This window comes from Erythranthe guttata, chromosome 13 (assembly GCF_056151865.1).
Source record: "Erythranthe guttata isolate IM_541 chromosome 13, IM_541, whole genome shotgun sequence".
NCBI lineage: Eukaryota > Viridiplantae > Streptophyta > Magnoliopsida > Lamiales > Phrymaceae > Erythranthe > Erythranthe guttata.
The window spans coordinates 1,245,231-1,268,084 of NC_142545.1; the positions used below are offsets into that span (position 1 = coordinate 1,245,231).

The 22,854-nt window shown below is 33.2% G+C and overlaps 3 protein-coding genes across 14 annotated transcripts; 2 read left to right on the top strand and 1 right to left on the bottom strand.

Annotated features, from left to right (window-relative positions):
* The first annotated feature begins 727 nt into the window (after positions 1–727).
* On the top strand, positions 728–2,950 carry LOC148765581 (uncharacterized). The gene is made up of 3 exons (XM_088811801.1): positions 728–1,381; positions 1,793–2,473; positions 2,846–2,950. Exons 1-3 carry the CDS (start codon positions 728–730, stop codon positions 2,948–2,950), a joined length of 1,440 nt encoding a protein of 479 aa, XP_088667927.1.
* A 2,290-nt stretch (positions 2,951–5,240) lies between these two features.
* LOC148765582 (uncharacterized) lies at positions 5,241–7,095 on the top strand. Its single transcript, XM_088811802.1, has 3 exons — positions 5,241–5,903; positions 6,235–6,906; positions 6,994–7,095. The coding sequence occupies exons 1-3, from the start codon at positions 5,241–5,243 to the stop codon at positions 7,093–7,095; spliced, it is 1,437 nt and encodes a 478-aa protein (XP_088667928.1).
* A 4,661-nt stretch (positions 7,096–11,756) lies between these two features.
* LOC105953538 (uncharacterized) lies at positions 11,757–20,425 on the bottom strand. Of its 12 annotated transcripts, none has more exons than XM_088811499.1 (12): positions 20,279–20,425; positions 17,008–19,300; positions 16,594–16,899; positions 16,435–16,522; positions 16,154–16,343; positions 15,563–15,679; positions 15,069–15,472; positions 13,892–14,025; positions 13,677–13,814; positions 13,378–13,495; positions 13,143–13,215; positions 11,757–12,096 (listed from the first exon to the last, which is right to left on the bottom strand). In XM_088811499.1, the coding sequence occupies exons 2-6, from the start codon at positions 19,284–19,286 to the stop codon at positions 15,576–15,578; spliced, it is 2,967 nt and encodes a 988-aa protein (XP_088667625.1). In that variant the 5' UTR covers positions 19,287–19,300; positions 20,279–20,425; the 3' UTR covers positions 11,757–12,096; positions 13,143–13,215; positions 13,378–13,495; positions 13,677–13,814; positions 13,892–14,025; positions 15,069–15,472; positions 15,563–15,575. The 12 variants fall into 12 exon arrangements, with proteins under 12 accessions (XP_088667625.1, XP_012832666.2, XP_088667621.1 ...); XM_012977212.2 differs by having other exon boundaries at positions 13,677–13,782; positions 13,892–14,006; positions 15,563–16,343; ... (1 more) ...; positions 18,836–19,300; positions 20,279–20,410; XM_088811495.1 differs by having other exon boundaries at positions 13,677–13,782; positions 15,563–16,343; positions 17,008–18,703; positions 18,836–19,300; positions 20,279–20,410.
* Positions 20,426–22,854: the final 2,429 nt, after the last annotated feature.

Consider the following 22,854-nt stretch of genomic DNA (forward strand, 5'->3'; position numbering starts at 1 on the left):
ACAGAGGGTCGAAAAACATTTTAGTGGTATAATATAGGGGCCGAAGTTATATTTGTCCCTTTTAAATCTATTTATTTCAAATCCTTGAATCCAAATGAACCTTAAGATAACTACTATAATAATTTGGTGCAAGTAATCCTTAAGATAAATAATTAAGATTCTCTTATTATAGAGTTATAGTTAAATGTAGGTGTTAGTATAATTAGGGTTTTATCTATCCTACACCCGATAAAGGTTACACCGGGTGATTTTTTACCGTTGATCTACACATACCAATATGGATGTGTGGATGTTTGTGTGTATATGAATGGTAAAGATCTACCCGATGTATTTCACCCGGTGTAGGATCTCAAAAGCCGTATAATTAGAATGCCCTTAATAGCTAGGTGCATGCATGCACGTGTAATGCATCAAATTAAATTTCAAGAAATAAATATAAATTGGGAAGATAATTTGTTCACGATTTCAAGAAAATATTAACTACTTAAAAATCTAGGAAGGCACCAACATATATGATGTTAATGAATCATTAAATATTAATTTTATTTACACTTCCAAATATACTGATTCTCAACTCCAAAAACAATATTAGTAGTACATGAAAATCATGTAAATGAAATTTATTAAATTACGTCCCTTGGTGTAACAATTGACTCTTGATCTGAATTTTTGGCCTTATAAAAATGAACAGAAGGTTACAAACTAATTTTCACCCAAAAATAGCAGAATGTCTGGTGCTGAAGATAATGTTAAGTTCTCTGTAAAAGTTGTCCTAAATAAGCAGAAAAACAAAGTTCTGTTCGCGGAGGCTAATAGCGACTTCGTAGATGTCTTGATTAGCTTCCTCACATTGCCGTTGGGAGCCGTTGTGCGAGTTCTGAAGAAGCACTATGGAGATAAAGAGGCACCTGCTTTTGGAAGCTTAACAAGTTTGTACAACGGCTTATCGAATCTCGACAGCCGCCATTTCTGGACAGAGGGTTTGAAAGAGATACTGCTCAACCCGAGAAGTTCGTTTTACGCGGAATTTCTTAAACTGAAACTTGATATTAGTGACACTCAGCCCACTGAATATTTCACTTGTGAAAACCAGTACAAATATTGTTGCGGAAAGAATCTCCAACTCTCGTGTTTAAGCATGTACTTCGATACTGCTAAATGCTTTTGTGGAAATGGAATGACAAGAAAATTAGGTACCAAGATGTGTCGAGCTGGTAATGGTGATTGTGAAGTTTTTACAAGAAATACAGCCCCGTTCATAATCTCGGATGATCTTCAGATTTTTCCTAACTCAACAAACTTCATTCGGATTCTCGGAAATCTTGGCATTACTGATATGGATTTTGGCTATCCAAGGATTGTGACTTTTGGATTCAGTGAGGTGTGTTCTTTTAATTTCTTGATTATTTAATAATTAACCATAACTTGTATATATAAAAGTAAGAAACACTGGAGCAACCTAAGCCTTAATGGCATATTTGTAGTTTTTTTTAAATCAATTGTTATTATTTTTTCATCTCCTATTTCGGCTATTACCAGTTTTTTCCCTTCTTCATAGTAATTCAGATTTGCAAATCCACTAGCTAAATTATAATCCATTTGGATAGTGTGTTTTTTATGGTTCTTTCTCTCTGTTACCCACCATGTGGATTTATTTTTCATACAATTTAATTATCATATATTTAATTTTTCTTCCTTTTTGCAATTCGAGAATTGCTAGTTTAATATAATTAATCATAATATTTCTTCAATTTTACATTAATGTTTGTTTTTTCTAATTTATGCATGGTAGATGATGGATTTGCTGAAGGGATCCTTACTCTCCCGAACTCCACTAACCGATGTGTTACTCAATAATAAAAGAAAGGTTGATGATTTCGCCCGACTAAAATTTGAAATAGAAAAATTGGCGTCGGATGAGAAAGAAGCAACACATTCCAACTCGAAGAAGATGAGTTTGAAAGTGATGGTACAAAAGTCAACCAATAAGATATTGTTCGCTCGAGCAGAGGAAGATTTCGTTGATTTTCTTTGTGTCTTGCTTGCCGTACCCTTGGGAGCAGTCGAGTACCTTTTGGACAATCGAACTTGTCTTAAGGCTATCGATAATTTGTACAGAAGCATAGCGGATAACATGGACAAGCATTTGGTGACTCCCGAAATGAAAAATAGGCTAATGAAAGGTAATCTACCTCATGGTTATATATCCAAAAAACAAAATATCCCTCTCACTGAAGAAAGTTTTAATCATACATATACGATTGGCTCTAGACGTAAAAGAATCGTACAGTTTTCTTCTGTCAAGTTCGTAAAAGGCCAAGGAAAATATATCATGGGACCCACAATGTATAAGGTGACCGATGATTTGACTGTGACACCTTCTTGTATGGCCTCAATAGTTTCCGATTTAAAAGAGCAGAACATTCCTTTATCCGACATGCAGGAATTGGAGCTTGAGATTGGGTCAAAAGAGGTAATATAATTTATTTTGGAAAAATACAATTTTTGGCCCTCAAGTTTCCTTGAATTTCACATTTGGTCCCTCATGTTTCAAAAATTGAACACTTTTAGTATTTCCGTCAATTTTCCGTTAAAACTATAACGGAATCGAACGTGTTACCATCACTACGGTAACTGATGGATTAACGGTAAATTGATGGAAATGACAAAAAGTGTCAAATTATTGAAACTTGAGGGACCAAATGTGAAATTGTTCCAAACTTGAGGGGTGAAAACTGTAAATTTGCCAATTTTATTTCGTTACATACATTTTTAAGTTTTAACTCTTCTGTATGTTCAGTACCGCGTATTGAAACTATCTATATATATTTTGTTGATGATGTAGGCTTTGAGTATTTTGAGGGCATCTCTTACATCGACTTCTGCTCTATCTGATGGCCTGAAGATCAATACTACTATGCTAATGAAACAACCTAAGCAAGAACAGTAAAGATGCATGCATGCAGTCTTGTTTAATTTGTACGTACTTCCGTTCTATGATCAGCTGACAGTAAAGCTGCATTATTTTTAATGGAATAAAATATGACTGTTTCGACTAACGGTTGTGCAAGAGGGGTTCGTTTTGGTGTAATAATATATTTAACAGATCATCTTCTTACGTAATTTCTTCTATGGATTGTCCGAGTCCGAAAAAGCGAGTACGTGCAAAATATTTATCTGTCCGTTCTGTTGATCATTTTCGAAAAGGCCATGAAAGTTATGTGAGGTGACCATCAATGTATATGATAACCGATGATTTATAACAGTGACACCTCTGTGGCATCTCTTACGCAGACTTTTGTGTTAACCGAAGGCGTATTCATTATCATAATGTAGCATATAACTACTTACTGTTAAGGCTGCTCTTAGACCTCTTTGCATACGTGTGTTGTAACTTGTAAGGCCGCGCCATAAGGCTAAGGCTAAGTATCTTTTTTTAAGGATATTATTGTTGGGAGAATGATGTAGAGGTGACGGAGTCGGAATTGGGTGGGGCCAAGCTTTTCCGAACCCGAACGACGAGGGGAGTCAAACTCACCACTATGCCGTGATGTGCGATGGATTTTGGCGTTTCGAGGTCGTTTAGGCCTTCAAAACGACGTTTTTGCTATTTTAGGAAAGTTTTAAATAATTCATAATTAATTCTAGAAAAATCGGATTTGAATTCCGCAAGTTGGGTTGTTTCCAACTTTCGGTATTCTATTAGGTTTAGGAGTTATTTCGTTTTTTTGACTTTTTTGGTAATTTTCTCGTTTTCCTAATTTGATTAGCTTCTTCGTTTTCTTTAGTATAAATAGTTGCTCTAGGGTTTATTTTTCAGCATATTTTCATTATTAATAAAATTTCTGAGTTTTTTCTCAATTATCTGGTGGATTCCAGAGTTACCGTGTTCTATAGAATTAATTCGTTGAAATTAATTCTTTACCGTGCTTCCGTTCTGCGTCAGTGAATTACACTTTTCGTCCGTCATATATATCTCACCAGATTCCACTTTTGGTCTCCATTGTTCTAAATTAAGCGAACAAAATACATCTCAAAAGTTTAATTTCAAACACATTTTGTCCCCTCCGTCACATGAGCGTTAGATGCTAACCAAAAAAATATACTTTGGGGTTAAAATTAAAATTTAATATTGTTTTGGGGCTAAAAATAAAATTTAAATTACTAATTATAATTAATATTTTTTATACTATTAAGTATAAATAAAAAAATAATTGAATTGTATTTAATTTTGACAAACAAAAGTGCAAAAAATGTGACCACCAATAATACTGATATTGATACTCATACAGATACTAATATTGAGATTAATATTGATACTCATACGATTACTAATACTACTACTAATACAAATATTAATACTAATACTAATACTAATTATGATATTAATACCGATATTAATACTGATATCGTTACTGATATTAATATAAATATCAATATGCTAATGTTAAAGTTAATACTAATACTAATACCTATTACTAATATTTGTATTAATACTAATACTAATATGCTATTATTGATACACAATTATAGTATTATTAATATTGATAGTAATACTAATACAAATATGGCAGCGGAGAAGAGTTGGCGGCGGTAATGGAGGCTGGTCCTGTGAAGAAGATGAACTTTTTTTTTCTTTAATTAAGTTTTGGAAATTGCAATTTAACCTTTTTAAGTTTTCATACATTTAATTTGTTCCCCAAGTTTTAAACATTACTCGTTGAAGGACAGGGTCTTTTGTTTTCGCAAAAATCTTCCACGGTATTTTGTCCTTTTATAGCTAGTCAATCGGCAAAGGGTCAAGTATGCAACCTAAAAATCAAAGGGGGGGGGGGGGTGTGGTTTGCTAACTTTATTATGATTACAAAGTAAACAGGGATAGTAAATGCAATTCGATCATTGATGTACAGTGAAAAGTGAAATTAATAGTAGTGCTTATCCATATTCTCCAAATAATTCAAAACGGTTCATATGATTTATAGGATTGGATTAAATCAACTAATTAATGAACAGGTTCAGTTATACATTTCTAGTGTTTTTTTTTTTTTTTTTTTTTTTTTGTTTTTTTTAACGTAGTGATTAATGCATCAAATATTTGTTCACATGTACAGTTTGACGCCTGTTAGTCTAACAATGGGGGCCAGACTCTTGGTCTTATATTTCGGCCTTATAAATGAATTAGAAAGGCTGCATTACATTTTCATAACTTTTGCATTACAAAACTTCATACACAAATAAAAATGTCTAATTCGATAGGCAATGCTCACGAGTTCTCTTTAAAAGTTTACGTAAACAAACAAAACACGAAAGTTCTGTTCGCAGAAGCCGATAGGGATTTCGTCGAAGTGTTGCTTAGCTTCCTGACATTGCTTTTGGGAACGATAGTTCGGGTTCTGAGGAAGCACTATGGAGATAATCATGATTCGGCGCCCGTGTTTGGAAGCATAACCAGTTTGTACGATGGCATATCGAAACTCGACAGTGTCAATTTCTGGACAGAGGGTTGTAAGGAAGTGCTTCTCAATCCAATCAGAACAACATTCGAAGACGAGTATCGGAATCTGAAAGTTGATATTAATGACAATAAACAGCCCACTGAATCCTTCACCAGTTGTGAATGCAGCTATAGTGAAGTCAGATGCAGAAGCGTGTACTATGATACTGCTAAATGCGTACGTTGTGGAAAAATAATGACAAGAGAAGTAGACGAGCATCAGTCGTATGAAGGTTGCACTTTTTCTTGTGGTGGAGTTTTTCTAACCCTAAATAGAGCTCCTTTAAAAATCTCTGATGATCTCCACATATTACCTAGTACGGTAGGATTCGTTCAAACTGTCAGAAATCTTGGCCTTACAAACACGGATGTTGGCACGCCTCGGGATGTGACTCTTGGATACAATGAGGTACGTTGGTTTATGTATTATTTATATATAAATTACATTTCTATGTAAATATATATTTATATTTATTTCCATACAGTTGAACCTGCATTAATTTAGTACAGTCGGAATTAGTAAAATTCTATTAAATTAGCGAAATGTTAAATTATCGAACTAATAATGTTGTACGCTTTCACAGAGTAGGGACATGGAGTGTATTATATAATGTGTTACTTTATTGAATGCATAAATTATTCTTTTTTTTTTTTTTTTTTATCATCGAGGTTCTACTGAATTATATTGAGTGTTAATTTTAAATTTTAAATTCACATAGTTCTTTGGGTATTGTTTGTAGATAATGGATTTGTTAAAGAGATCGTTAGTATCGGAGACTCCTCTATCCGATGTTATACTCAATGAACGACGGGTTAAGTCCGCCACACCAAAATCTGAACCAGGAATACTATTGCCGTTTAGTGAGGTGGCAAAAGAGGCAATCGATTCTAACTCCGAGGCGAAGTTAATTTTGAAAGTGATGGTACATTCACCTTCGAATAAGTTATTGTATGTTCAAGCAGATGATGATTTCATTAATTTTCTCTTTAGTTCGCTTGCCGTGCCACTTGGAGCAGTTGAGAGTGTCGCTGGCGGCAACCCTTGTCTTAAGAATATAAACAATTTGCGCAAGAGTATACCGAATATTCTGAATGATAAGATAGCTTATAAATATCTAGATACGAAAGAAAGACTAATGAATCCCAAGTTACCTCACGGTTATATTCCTGAAAACCCGATTCTTCCCTTCGCTGAAGAATGTGAACATAGTTATCACGGTAACGTATGTCTGTCTTCTGCCAATTTCCCGGCAGGCAAGGGCAAATATGTCAAGGGACCATTAATGTATAACATAAGTGATGATTTAACTGTGACACCTTTCTGTTTGTTCTCGTTTCTTTCCTTTCTCGAAAGGGAGAAAATCGGTGTATCTGATGTGAAAGAACTAGAGCTTGAGATTGGGGTTGAAGAGGTAATTAGTATTTCAATTTAATTTATTTTTTATATATCTATTTTGCCATATGTATCCGGAGATTTAACTTTTTTGATGGGGGTGCAGGCTGTAAGCATATTGAAGGCATCTTTTACGTCGACTTGTGCTCTAACCGATGGCGTCAATTCCATATTGAAGAAAACGGGCAGAATTAAACCGAGTAACTAACAGTGATGCCTTCTCAACAGCAGTAGATTCTAAGATCACCAACTCACAATTTTCAACTGCTTAAAGTTGTATTGGTCTTCTCGTTTTTTTATAGCTTCAACAGCAGAAATTATCATATTCCCTTTTAAAACGAGGATTTGATCTTAGAGTTTTGTTATTTTTGTGTTGAAATTTAATCAAACATATATATATATATATATATATATATATATATATATATATATATATATATATATATATATATAGGGCAAATTACCAAAACCCCCCTGAGGTAAGCCTAAATAACGAAAATCCCCCCCATGTTCTCGTAATTACGAAAACCCCCCTTGACTAACGGTTGACCGAATTTTTTTAACCGAAAACGTGAAATGTCTATTATATCCTTCTGTTAAATATGTAAAAAATAAAGGGCAAATTACCAAAACCCCCCTGAGGTAAGCCTAAATAACGAAAATCCCCCCTGACATCCATTTCAGTTGATGATTTATTGCTTTTATAAATTTATTTATTACTTTGTAATTTGTATTGATAATTTGATATTATAATTTTTTATTTTTTTTATTTATATATTTTAATTGATTTTATTTATCCAGAGGAGTATTCATACGGATTTATGCTTTTACTTGAATGATGCATGGTTGTATTTCTCGAATTGTAAAATATTTAATTTTATATATAAAAAATAATTAAATTTTGAAATCTCATTCATTGATTTTTTTTAATCCAATAAAAATACATTGTACATTCATAATGATTGATTATATTTGGGTTTAATTTAAGAAAAATAAGTATTTTGCAGACACTTATATATTTTTTTATTTATATATTTTAATTGATTTTATTTATCCAGAGGAGTATTCATACGGATTTATGCTTTTAGCTTGAATGATGCATGGTTGTATTTCTCGAATTGTAAAATATTTAATTTTATATATAAAAAATAATTAAATTTTGAAATCTCATTCATTGATTTTTTTTTAATCCAATAAAAATACATTGTACATTCATAATGATTGATTATATTTGGGTTTAATTTCAGAAAAATAAGTATTTTGTACATTCATAATGACCCCTCATTAAATAAAATGCTTACAATTACCCCCCTAAGGTTAATTTCGTGTACAAGGGCAAAATTGGTATTATCGGAGGAATATTCGAGAGAATCAAAAAGATTCTATCGAGTCTAACACCGTTAGAGCGATTTGTAAGACGTCTGCATACCTCAGGGGGGTTTTCGTAATTACGAGAACATGGGGGGGATTTTCGTTATTTAGGCTTACCTCAGGGGGGTTTTGGTAATTTGCCCTATATATATATGTATGTTGTGATTTAGGTTAAAAACAACTTTGTAACTTAGATCACACCACATGCAATCAAAATATAAACAAAACAAAATAAGAACACACACATGTAAAGTGGTTCGGATCTGTGTAATCCGATGTGCACGGTAACAACAATAGTGATGTTTTATTATCAATATCAAACGGTTTTACAAGCACACACACTCACATTACGCATCGAACTTCTGGAGAAACCCTAATTCTCTCTAAGGGAATAAGCTTTTTTTATGATTTGCCATGAATCTGCTGATTGAATAAGCTAAGTCTGGTTTATACATATCATAAAGTACATGATGCTTCCAATGGCATTTGCACGTGGAATCTCACTCATGTAAGACTTCTCCTCTTTAGTTTCGGGAGATTGTGTGGCGACGAGTTTAATTGAATTAGCTCTAATTGGAGTGGCAACTGACTTTGGTTCTGGCATTCCAAAATTTCTTGAGTACTTTGATATATAATATACTCTTTCTCGGACTTAAATAGTATTCTTCCTCTTCTTCTCCTTGGGATATATATTCCTATAATTCTCCTGACTAACCACATATCTTTCATTTCAAACTCCCATTTAAGTTTTGCCTTTAACTAGGTTATCATCCACATACAATGACAGTAACATTTATTTGCTAACTTAAGTTTATCCCTTAGCTTGTTGTACACACGGCTATCATATATATAGTTGCTTTCATTGTATTCAATTGATCTTATAAATGAATCAAACTTCCATTGCAGACCATACAATAGTCTCTTGTAACAAGCACTTCTTGAGTCATCTTTTTCAAAGCCTTGAGACCGTCTCATGAAGATGGTCTCTTCAAGCTCACCATATATGTAAGAGTGTTGTGGTTACATCCATTTGATGTAACTCCAAGTCGAACATAGCCGCATTTAATAGCATCATTCTTATGGAAGTTTTCTTCACTACAAGAGAGAATATTTCATTATAGTCTATCCATTCGTTTTGTGTAAAGCCTTTAGCAACTAATCTTGCTTTGTATCTGGGCAAAGTGATTCCTGCCTTTCTCTTGAAAATCCACTTGCAACCTACAACCTTTTAATGATGAGGTTTATCAACAAGATCCCAAGTCTTGTTTTTGTTAAGTGACCGCGAAAATTACAGTTTATGTCCCTAAACTTTACCATTAAAACGATTTATGTCCTCAAACATTTCAATCCACGAAATATGTCCTCAAACTTGCCACTTTTGATCATTTTATGTTCTACCGTTAATGTCGGCAGCTAACTTAATTCGACGGAAATAGCACGCGTGACTCACGTGACGTCTATGTGGCCGTTAAATATCGAGCTGTACAACACCCAATGCCTACTTAGTCGACGAAACGTGATGTGGAGCGACACGTCATTCTCCTCCCCTATTTTTCTAAAATCTCTAATTCTCCATATCCCCAATGAACCCGTAAATCCAATCCCTAAAACCCCATTTCGAATCCTTCAATTGAGGTGAAATTCGAAAATAGCAGAATCGTCTCTGAATCCATGGCCATTTTTGTTGGTGTTTTACCAGCAAAATAGCCCAATAAACAAATGCCGAATGTTTCCTCGATTTCACTTTCATCTTCGGGCTGAAATATCATGTCTTCTTCCACTTCGTTGGGGAAGTCGGGGAGTTGGAATCCGTTCTTGGGCACTCTATTCTTGGCTAAGAAAAGAATTATATGCAGCTTTGACAGGTGTTGCATGTTTTTTTTTTTTTTTTTCGGAATTGGTTCAGACATTTTGTCGAACACCTTCTGGGCAGGTTCTGAATCTGCTTAGTTGGGTAGAATTTGTGCCATCTCCACCATCCTTGTGCTCGCTTCATCGAGACCACAATGGGCACAAGCATCAGCAGGCGAAGAATCACCCGACCCCAACGTTCTACAGACGGAGTTGGGAGAAGAATTAAAGCTTCCTCTAAAATCTTTTTCAGAACCAAAAGAGGAGTCGCGTTTACCTTCTTCCTCTCGATCGCAGGCATGTGTTTGCACGTGAATCTGCGGTTCTTTGAGAAGGGAAAAACTCTTCAAATGTGAGAATGTTTGGATTTTTTTATGAAACGTGATTTGGGATTTGGGAGAGTGAATTAGAGGAAATTAGTATATTCTTGTGCCACGTCAACATTTATCAATATATTATTCCACGTCACATTTAACGGCCACATAGACGTCACGTGAGTCATGCGTGCTATTTTCGTCGAAGTTAGCTGCCGACGTTAACGGCAGAACACACTACAAGAAAATTTGGTTTTAGCGACCCTAAGGTATGGTCGCTAAAAGTTAAAAAATGGTCGTTAAAATATATAGTGACCAAATAAAAATGGCCACGACAGGTTAGCTACTAAAAGTACCCAGTGACGACTTATTTAGTTGGTCACTAAAAGCATATATTTTGTGACCATTTATTAATAGTCACTGAAGATGTGTTCATCACCGACAAATTTCTACTCGCTAATATGAAGATTTATGGTTGTTGTAGTATTAATAGTGTCGCTATAGATACACATACATCGACCAAATATTTTGTGGTCGCTAAAGATGTAATCATCAGCGACACATTTTCACTCGCTAATATGAAAATTTATTGTCGTTGTAGTGTTAACATCGTCGCTATAAATATACATACAATGACCATATCGTTTTGGTTGTTAAAAGAATAGTCACTATAGATACATATACAACGACCATTATTTTTTTGTTGGTAAACAATAGTCGCAGTAGATACACATATAATGACCATATTGTTTTGGTTGTTAAAAGAATAGTCGTTGTAAATACACATATAATGACCATATCATTTTGGTTGTTAAAAGAATAGTCGCTATAAATACACACATAATGACCATATCGATTTGGTTGTTAAAAGAATATTCGCTATAGATACATATAAAACGACCATTTATTTTTAGTTGGTAAACAATAGTCGCAGTAGATTACCATATAATGACCATATTTTTTTTGTTGTTAAAAGAATTGTCGTTGTAAATACACATATAATGACTATATCATTTTGGTTGTTAAAAGAATAGTCGCTATAAATACACATATAATGACCATATCGTTTTGGTTGTTAAAAGGATAGTCTCTATAGATACATACACAACCACCATTGTTTTTTTTGGTAAATCATAGTCGCAATAGATGTGTACATACAATGACCATTTAGTTTTGGTGGTAAATGAATATATGATTAACCAACCAATTACTTGGTTGTAAAAATCATTGCATGGTTGCAAAAAAATTCATATTTCATATGTTTCAATGAACAGAGAAACGAATCTGGCATTGCGAAATCTACCATATCCAATGACCGTAAAATAATAACTAGTTGCGAAATCATATGTATTAAAGACCAAGAAATGGTGACAAAATAATACAAATATTGTTAAAAAAAATAATTTAACCAGTTGCTAATTAGTATAAAGGGCTACATGAGTATAAAAACATATACATTAACCTCATTTAGTAGCCAATATAGTGAGGCACTTCTTACGAAACCTTACTCGTATAATGGAGGAAACAAACTACTGATTTTCTCGAGAGCCATCGATCCTAATTGTAATTGCCTCATTGGGATCTAAAGTCGGGCCTTCCTTGACGAGTAAATGTAGTGAAAGAAATATCACCATCTACATCCTTTTTTAGGCTAATGAATAGCGTTTGCAAACCTGGAAACACAAACCAGTAACATCAATATAAGAAAATCTAGTGTATATATATAGTCAAATTCAGTGAACAAAATTAAAGTATATACATACCACGTAGGGAAACAAGTATAATAAATAAAATAAAGTGTGATTTCTCGTTTTATAACAAATTATATATTCTGCAATGGTAAAACAAAAATGTTGGTATGATTCTTAGTTACTTAATTAGACAAGGCATATGGAAACAAAATAGCTAATGTACTTGGTTTGAACCTACCAAATTCCACAAGACCCATTAGAATAAATGTCTGCTTGAAAAAAAGTAAGCCTACTGTCAAAATAAATTATGGATGTGTACATGTAAAACAAATTTGAATAGCATATATACAAAGGGTAAACATATGAATATTATCCTTGCAATTTGATCTATTTCCAAAAAAACAATAATATGTGTGTACATAAATACAAACCGGGCATTTCACCTCACCCTTGTCTCAGACTCAACCAAATAGTCGAAGTATGTACATCAAAATTCAGTATATTGGTTGAACCGAGTTGACAACTCTCATTCACATTGTGTAATTTGTAAAAATTATAGACAGAAGTTGGTTGACCAAACAAGCTGTTTAAATTGTTCTTTTATCTAATCAATCAAACTACTGAAGTTGTTATAGCAAACGAGCACCCTCAGTCTAGATCTATTACCTAGCCCCTACAAAGTCTTCACTAAAACAATAAACCATGCAAGTCACATTTATCATAATTTAAGTCTCAACTATAACAATTTATCACTCTCTTTTCCAACAAATTGAATTAAGATTGTCAGGATAAATCTCCAACAAATAAAAACCAACAACTACTTGATAAATATCATAGAGTACTATTATGATACTCTATATTCAATGGGGATTGTCATCCCCTGTTTATTCTACGCCATTCTCAATACTTCAATGTTTTTTTTCTTCTTTTGTTTTACCAAAAGAAGCAAAAGTTAAGAATACTAATCTTCATCTTTAACAGAATTAGAAAAAAATTGGAGAAATGGAAAAGGGTGATTATAAACGTACTTCTGCCCTTCACCATTATAGTATCATCGTGCATGTCGAAAACAAATAAACTATCTTCTTCACTATGACATCCCTGACAAGCCACAAAGATATCACACACACACACACACACACACACACACACACACACACACACACACACACACACACATATATATATATATATATATATATATATATATATATATATATATATATATATATATATATAAATAAGAGAGAACACGTATATTACCTATAATAAAGGGGCACCAGAACATCACCAAAGAAAATACAAGATCCTCCGTCAGTCCAATCAATATAGCGAGATAGAGCACCAGCCCCGATCACAAGAACATTATTGAAGCCATCCCCTAAAGGATGAAGAATGTACATAGTTTAGATAAATACAATAAACTCTTACAGCTAATTAGTACAACTTTTCGTGTGTGTGTGTGTGTGTGTGTATATATATATATATATATATATATATATATATATATATATATATATATATATATATATATATATATATATATATATATATATATATACCTCAAATGTAGCAAGCTGGTGAAACTAGGCCCAATATTTAACCACAACACGCGAGTGTAATATCGTAAGGTAACGGATTGTTTTTGCAACCAAGCGTCTTTCGAATCTTGAAACAATTACAAGAAAGATTTGCAAATTCTATTAAAAAAAACAAGAAGAAAAAAAACATCACCATTACTGAGTTATATGTCATTAAAAATAAAGAAAAAAGATACCTGATGAGCACTGCAAAATAAATCTTCGGGGGTTGAAGTACAGAGCAAAACAAGGTTCACTTCATTCGGGTCAACCTCTGCCATCTGGAGAGCTTTCTCTGTGCAGCTTCTACAGCTAAATTTGATTACAATAACTTGAAAAATAAAATTAAGATACACACAAATATAAAAATTTTAGTACATTATATGAGACAAGATTAATTTAGAACAATGAGAAAGATAAATAATAACACAAAGGTTCGTTGTGCATGATATGACGAGGCATGTTCGAAATTATGTTCGATTTTACGATTTTAGTATGTGCAAGCAAAAAATTAAAAAAACACTGAAAAATTAAATCACTTTACGATTCAGGGTGGGCTGACTTTTACACCACTGCAATACAAAAATAAAATAGAACCTACTAAAACCGCAATTCTTGTATAATCAGTTTTTACTAAACAATTACGAAAAAATTATCCCAAAAAAGGTCCAAATTCAATTTAACCCAAACATTGCCCACCTCATTCATATTTTCCAACGTTAACATTAAGAAATACTCCATTCATCCAACAACCACAATTATCATAATCATCAAATAATAAAGCTGAAAATCCAAAAAATAAATGGCGCAATAGCATGACAAAATTATTGCACACAAGAAAAAACAGCGAAGGAGATACTTACAATGACCATATCCCGAAATTGGCTTATAAATTTTGTCCCAATACAACTTTATTAACATTTTCGTATCTACCAAATGTGAAAATTACAAGAATAAGGATTTGATAAATAATGAAACGAATTATCATAAGACATGTTTAAGACTAACTTGAGTTATTACATTAGTTTGATTAACTTATTTAATGGCTATGAAATCTATTTACCTGAAAAAGTAGAATGAAATGGATATGAAATTCATTTACCTAGAACATAACTAACAAAAAACTAAAGATCTTCAAACTTGAAATTTCGAACAGACAACCAATTAATATTTTTTCACAAGCGACCAATAAGAAAAAAATATATTCACATAGTTTGATTTCAACCAAAAAAAAAGAAAAAACATGTCCAATCAATATAAGATGCACATAAATACATCGATCATTCATATATACTAGACATGTACATGGAATTGAACAATAGTACAAGTACCAACTTTTTCCATTGCAAATAAATCTAAATATTGAATACATACCAAGGACAATGAAAGATGTTTTCTCATCTCTTACATCCTCATCCTGAGTTCGGCTTAGTTCAATAGTTGACTCCCATCATACAAAAAAGGCAAATATGTTAAAGGGCAATCAAGTAATAAAAACTCAATGAAAATATGGTCATAGAATGCAACAGAGTATAATACAACTGTAAATTACTGCCAAACTAGCAATTATTTTGGGGATAAAAGAATCACTTGAGAGAAAACAAATAATGCCAAAAAGAAAAACATAAAAACTATGCCTTTACCGTCGGGTGAGTGACACTAATTCTCAGACAACAGCATTTCCGTCATTTGTAATTATGCCTGCACTAGTCCACCTAGCATGTCTCTAAGATATAGAATAAAATCGAAGACATGTATGTCTTGGAATCTTCTCATAACTGCAAAGGGTGGGGGTGGTACAGTATAAGTAGATGAAGAAATTTAATCAAAATGGATAAATATAAACAATGATAGAGTAAAAGTTATACCTATATCTTCTTACTATTCCAAGTCGCTATCTATGTTAGCGTGAGATGCAACTTCATCGTCGCTGCTCCAATATTCGACTAGAGTGTCGTCTTCTCCGTCATCATCTTCTTCTTCATCTTTATCATCATGAACAGATGGATGAATTATTTTTTCAAGAATTTCGATCTCTAATGGAGCTTCATCATTACGGTCAATTGATCCAATCTCTGGAGCACTATCTTCAACATCAATATGAGCACAATTTTCTTGTTGATATGCGTCATTCACGTCGGGTTCATTCCCATTGGTAAATCGAATGAATGATGGGTCAAAAAGATGTCGATGTTGTACATGTTGAACAACTTTCCAATTCCCACCTAATTTTGTATCACTAACATAGAACACTTGGGATACTTGATTTGCTAAAATATAAGGTTCGCTTTCATACCACAAATTACCAACATTTACGCTTGTAAGATCACTATCTATCTTTATAATTTTGTTTCGGTCCAAATTAAACCATTTGCAACTGAATAGTACGCATCGGTAACCATAAGTATAGCTCAACTCGATCACATCTTCTAAAACACCATAAAATTTGATCATTTTACCTTTGTGAAGAGAGTGTGTACAAACACCACTATTTTGTGTCACCCGTCTAGAATCTCTTTTGCTTGTTAGATACTTGACACCTTCTACTATGCACCCACTACATTTACTAATACGATAATCAGGCCCAGAGGCAAGTGCAATAAGTTCATCTGTAGCTTCAGGGGATTTAATGCTCCTCAACTTTTTAATCTAATTTTACAAAATCATGTGAGTTAACTTGTGTTTAATAAAGAAACTATTAATTAATGAATAAAATAAAAATATAATTTGGAGATCTTACTCGATTATCAAACCATGCAGCAAACTCTTTCTTTTGTCTAGCCTCCCAACCAATTGGATGTTGTTGCTTAAGTTCTTCTTCATGCTCTCTGAAAAATGAAAAAATAACCCATCAAATAATGTTTAAGTGCTATTATAGTATTAAAATAATTTTGCTTACCTCAAATACGAATCTAACTCCACGCAGTTATTCAAGACAAACCAATGCAAGGAACTATATTGTTGAGGGGACAATTGTTCAAAATTTGTTTCTCCAAAAGTTCGAATTTTACTTCGAAAAACAGATATTGTTGCATTTGGATGTTCCTCCCCATCATAATTTCTTTGATCTCTATTGTATTTAGTCTCAATGTCATGGAGATACAATGAACAAAAAGTCAAACACTCTTTAACGATATAGGCCTCCGCAATTGAGCCTTCAGGACGAGCTCTATTTCGAACCATTCCTTTTAGACTACCAAGATACCTATAGTTATATCAAAATACATGTACATGAGACACGTGACACAATGAAAAAGATAATATATGCAACTTTAACAAACTAAAAAAAAAGTAAAACATCTAGATTTGTTACCTTTCAATAGGATACATCCATCGATAGTGAACAGGTCCACCAATCTTTGCTTCTTGTGCCAAATGAATTGCTAGATGGACCATCACATCAAAGAAAGCAGGTGGAAATATCATTTCTAACTTGCTTAATATTACAGGAATTATTTTTTCCAAATTGTCAAGGACATCCAAGCTTAATTTTCTAGAACATAACTGTCTGAAGAAACTTGCAAACTCGGTAATAGCATTAAGAACATCTTTTTGTAGGTAACCACGCAATCCTACAGGAAGCAAACGTTGTAATAGAACATGACAATCATGACTCTTCAACCCAGTTATCTTACCATCTTTAATATTCACACATCTGGAGATATTCGCAGCGTACCCATCCGGAAACTTTACACCTTTCAAGAACTCACAAAATTCCTTTTTCTCTTTTCGAGATAAGGTATACAGCGCACGTGGCTTTAAACACTTTATCTTACCTTCTTTATTTTTTTTGGCACCTTCTACTGGCTTTAAGTGTAACTCACTTCTTACACCCATGTCCTCCAAATCTAAACGAGCCTTCTCAGTATCCTTTGTTTTACCATCAATATCTAATATAGTTCCCATCACATTATCACATATATTCTTCTCGATATGCATTACATCAAGATTGTGCCGTAATTTTAGGTTAGACCAATATGGCAACTCAAATAATATACTTCTTTTTATCCAGCATAAGTGTTGCGACGGGCGCTTTCGTTTTTTATCCGTGGGCTGCTTTCCAAGCACAACATTTTCTACTTGTTCTAGTTGTATAAGAATTTCAGCATTGGTAAGCTCCACGGGTTTTGATCGGTGTTCTGCCCGACCATTAAATTTAAGACTTCTTCGATATGGATGATTACGTGGCAAATAACGTCTGTGGCCGATATAACCAATCTTACTTCTTAGCCTCTGTGAAGGAGTTTCGGCACTACATCTTGGACAAGCACAATATCCCTTTGTTCGATGTCCAGAAATATCACCATATGCAGGAAAATCGTTAATTGTCCATAAAATTGCAGCATGCAGAACAAATAACTCTCCAGTTTTAGCATCTCTTGTTCTTACTCCAGATTCCCACAATTCCTTCAGATCATCTATCAATGGTCGCAAATATACATCAATATCTCTTCCAGGTGACTTAGGACCCGGAATCAATAGGGACATGATAAAATACGGTTCTTTCATGCATAGCCAAGGTGGTAGGTTGTATGGCACCAAAATCACAGGCCATATGCTATAAGAGTTATTCATATTACCGAAAGGATTAAATCCGTCAGTAGCTAGACCAAGGCGCACATTTCGGGGATCTTGAGCAAACCAGGGATACTGCTTATCTAAGTCCTTCCAAGCTTCAGAATCTGAAGGATGGGTCATTGTACCTTCCTCGTCAATTTTTCCATCTTTATACCATCGCATATCAGAAGCTGTCTTTCTCGATAAATAAAGTCTTTGCAATCTTGGCTTTAGAGGAAAATAACGCAAAACTTTGTGAGGAATTTGTTTTCCTTTTCCATCATTTACTTTCCATCTAGATTCTTTGCATACTGGACAACTAATTAAGCTCTCGTGTTCTTTCCAGAAGAGAATGCAATCATTTTTACATGCATGAATAAACTCGTAACCCAACCCAATATCTTTCAATACTTTTCTTGACTCATAAAATGATGAAGGAATAATATCACCCTCTGGCAGATATTGTTTGAATAAATCAATAATCATGTCATAACATTTATTAGTCATTCGGTTCAAAACTTTTATATGCAGTAGTTTGACAAGGAAAGATAGTAATGATTTGGAGCAACCAGGATATAACTTACGTTGTGTATCTTTCAACAATTTCTGAAAATTTCCGACTTCTTCATCTGATACGAGAGTTGGTTGTCCAGCATGAGTATCTTCACAATAGTCGAATGGACCTTCTTCATCATCATCAAAATCATGCAACCCAAAATTCAAATCCTCTAACATCTCTTGTTCTTCAAATGTCTCATCCACGTTATCTCGATAAGCATCATGATCTTCCACATTTTTACTGGACTTTTCACCGTGATGCACCCATTCATTATAAAAAATATCTATCCCATTAGTGAGTAAATGCAATTTGACCAAGTATGGTGGGTGCAAACTTTGATTTAAACAATCTCCACATGGACAAGGCATATTATTTCTCTCCCCAGCATGTTGTACAGCAAATTGCATGAAATTTTTAACTCCATTAACGTATTCATTTGAAGTAAAATCATTGAGCTTGATCCAACTCTTATCCATTAGAAACTTTTATACTGAAAGAGAAAAAAGAGATAAAAATATTAGATTACGTAACAATTACATAATTAATTAAACCAATTAAACCAATCTACTATATTTTAGTTATACATGTAATCTGGTTATCATTATATACATGTATCACAAACTCACAATGCTGCTTCACCGAACATTCTCTCTCATTCAATAATGTCTTCGTAGTGGAGCTCAATAAATAAAAAAAATAAACAAATCGTAGAGAACTTAATTTTCTGCAACACCTAATGTTAGGGACGGAAATCGGAGATATCAAAATTACCACTTTCTAAGAGTCCAAAAATTTTTTCGCAAGTAAAAAACCAATTACATATTTAATAAGCAATTTTGGGGAAGATAAGAAACCCATAACTTTTAGTAATATTTCCTGATATTTAAATCGGATCACGATTCATAATAGAATGACAATTCAAAATACAAGGTGTCCCAAATTCCGTTCCAAAAAATGTCGGATGGAATAATCGGAACTGGATCTTTTAAGATTCGGGATGAATTTTTTCTAAAAATTTGAAATATTCGAATATGAATTGATGAAATTGCATTCCAATCTCCACTCCTAGCTAATCAAATTCAATCAAAAATAACACAGGGTCAAAGAAAAAAAATTAAAAATTTACTCATCAAAGAATCATATTGGATTAGATATCAATAACAATCTAATCCTACTAACAAATTCGCATGGGCAAGTGTGCAACAAAAAGACTCAATGTTATGATGTGTAATTCAATGTAGAGCAACAGAACAACTCTCGGATGACTTGACTGGTTCTAAATTGTTATAGTAGTGGAACATCACACCAAAATTGATTTCTAAACAATGAATCATACAACCCAAAACAAGAACACCTTCAATTAAAAAAAAAAAAGAGAAAATAAATTTAGCAGAACTAGGGCTTATTGAAAAGTAAATTCATTAGGACAAATTTATATATATTATGAGAAATTGATAACAAGAGATACCTTGATCGAGAAATACAAAGAACGGCAACAAATTTAGAAGCAAGATTAACAGGAAAAATAGTTTTCTTTGGAGGGCAGAGAGAGACGGCGTCCGTGTTGTTAATGGCATATGGAAGATCTGTTTTGTTTTGTTTGTATTCTTCACCTATTTTCTATATTTTATTTACTATAATTACATAATAAATGTATTAATATTAATAATAATAAATGTAAAGCTAAACTTAATAAATATTATGAGTTATCTGCTGCTGCTAATAATAATAATAATAATAATAATAATAATAATAATAATAATAATAATAATAATAATAATAATAATAATAATAATAATAATAATAATAATAATAATAATAATAATAATAATAATAATAATAATAATCACAATTTAGTTTTTATTTTGTATTTTTTTTAAATAATTTTTAATAATAAAATAATAATTAAAAAATATTTAAAAAAAAAAAAAAAAGAGATTGGGCTCGAGCTCGAGCTCGACAAAATTAACACGAGCTCGAGCTCGACAAAATTAACACGAGCTCGAGCTCGAGCCAGAAAAAGAAGAACTCGACGAGTTCGATAAAATAGACTCGAGCTCGAGCTCGAGCCAGCCAAAAGAGGCGAGCTCGGCTCGTTCACACCCCTAATACAAAGTCCAAACACCCTCTTAAAATAATATCATATTGTCATTCTATTTTATCCTTTGTACTTGGAGATGAAAAAATATATCCAGAGATGTTCAATTTGAAATGTATTATGATGGTTTGAGTAACTATGATATTTAATTGTTTCTAATCATATTCTAGTGTTTATACTTCTTCTTTTTTTCTCAAAATTTTATATAATACTAAATTGGTGTAATGAGTTGAGCGGAGTCGTGATCTCGGTGAGTCGGCTCGTGATCTCGGAGAGAACAATATGCAAAGATATGCAATTTGAATTTTATTATGGTGGTTTGAGTAACTATGATATTTAATTGTTTCTAATCATATTCTAATATTTATACTTCTTCTTTTTTCTCAAAATATAATATGATATTAAATTGTACTTAGGGGTGTAAATAAGTTGAGCATACTCGTGATCTCGATGAACCAGCTCGACAAAAGCTCAAACTCGAACCCATGTTTTTCGAGCTTGAGCTCTCTAACGAGCCAAGCCCAAGCTTATTCTTAGTTGTTCACAAGCCCGCAACCGGGATCACGGGCCTTTTTTATTTTAATTTATTTTTTATTTTTATTAGAAGCATAATGAATATAAAATTTATATAATAAAATCATATATATAATTAAGGAGTAAATTACATTTCATTATTTTCTTTAGTAATTTCTTATTATAATTTATATCAATAAAAACTTAATAATATTAAATAAGTGATTCAAAATATAAATAGATAAAAAAATACACAAAAATGGGCCCGAGCTTGAGCTCAAAATATAAAACTCGATGAGCTCGAGCTCGAGTTCAAAATATAAAACTCGATGAGCTCGAGCTCGAGAATGTATCAAATTGGACTCGAGTTGGAGCTCGTCCTCAAGCTCGGCTCGTTTTACACCCCTAATCGTATAAAATGATACGAATCATATGACTTGAATCACAAAGTGTATGATTTTTAACATTGTTCTACAAATAGGTCGAGGCGGCTGATTAATCGGTTTCCGAGGCGGAGGCGGTCACGGTCTAAAACCTTTACGATTTTTGTGTAAAGGTTTGAAAACTTGGTTTTTGCTGTGAGGCCGTTTGAAGCGGTCTCAGGCGAGTTGAGGCGGTCAAACCTTGGAGGCGTTTGCTAAAGAAGCCTTCAAACATAATTCTCATCGTGAATTTCATCACCGACAAGATTTTCCTATGCCATACAACGGCCCCGCAAGGGAAGGCATAGCGGTTGGAGTATGTGAGCTTTTGTCAATTGACCCAAGTTCAAATCCCCTTGCCTAGGTGGAGCTTGTCACACACGGTTAGCTAAGTGTGGTTTACCTCTCTCGTATGGTTTGGAAGCTATTAATTATATGAGAGTGTAGGTTTACCCAGTGCATCTATATGGTTGGTTGCGGGTTCCTTCACTACCAAAAAAAGAAGAAGACATGCAACGTAATGATGTAATTGAGGCATGTGCCAGGATTTTAAATATTTGCCCATTCACCCTAGGCTGGGGTCAATTTGGCTATTTCAAAACCTATAGTCTTATTAGGTTTTTTTATTTTTGTTTATTTCTTTTCTACTCCTTTGTAGGGCTTTTGTGTAATAGATTAATGAGGGGTTTCTCCGATTTTTTATTACCATTGTTGGTGTACTCTTTTTCCTTGTGTTGGTTCACAAGGTTTTAACGAGGCCCTATTCTTTCTTAAAATAATGGAATAATAAAATATTTTTGGCAAAAAAAAGAAAAAAACCAAAATCTATATTTTAGCATATTATTATATTGAATTATGTTTGAACTATTCTATTATAATAAGAGAATAAATTAAAAACGGACTCTCCGTTTAAGGGGAAATTCTATGCTACACCTGGTGAATATAACCAGACACCCTAATTAATAAGATTCCCACTACGGGTTCAGTTATGGCCCAATGAGGTTTAGAAAT

Coding starts and splice junctions, on each gene's coding strand:
- LOC148765581 (XM_088811801.1), top strand. CDS start 728: ATGTCTGGTGCTGAAGATAATGTTAAGTTCTCTGTAAAAGTTGTCCTA. Junction 1,382..1,792: donor TGACTTTTGGATTCAGTGAG/GTGTGTTCTTTT, acceptor TATGCATGGTAG/ATGATGGATTTGCTGAAGGG. Junction 2,474..2,845: donor TTGAGATTGGGTCAAAAGAG/GTAATATAATTT, acceptor TTGATGATGTAG/GCTTTGAGTATTTTGAGGGC.
- LOC148765582 (XM_088811802.1), top strand. CDS start 5,241: ATGTCTAATTCGATAGGCAATGCTCACGAGTTCTCTTTAAAAGTTTAC. Junction 5,904..6,234: donor TGACTCTTGGATACAATGAG/GTACGTTGGTTT, acceptor TATTGTTTGTAG/ATAATGGATTTGTTAAAGAG. Junction 6,907..6,993: donor TTGAGATTGGGGTTGAAGAG/GTAATTAGTATT, acceptor ATGGGGGTGCAG/GCTGTAAGCATATTGAAGGC.
- LOC105953538 (XM_088811493.1), bottom strand. CDS start 19,286: ATGGATAAGAGTTGGATCAAGCTCAATGATTTTACTTCAAATGAATAC. Junction 16,900..17,007: donor TGGATGTATCCTATTGAAAG/GTAACAAATCTA, acceptor ATATAACTATAG/GTATCTTGGTAGTCTAAAAG. Junction 16,523..16,593: donor GAGTTAGATTCGTATTTGAG/GTAAGCAAAATT, acceptor TTCATTTTTCAG/AGAGCATGAAGAAGAACTTA.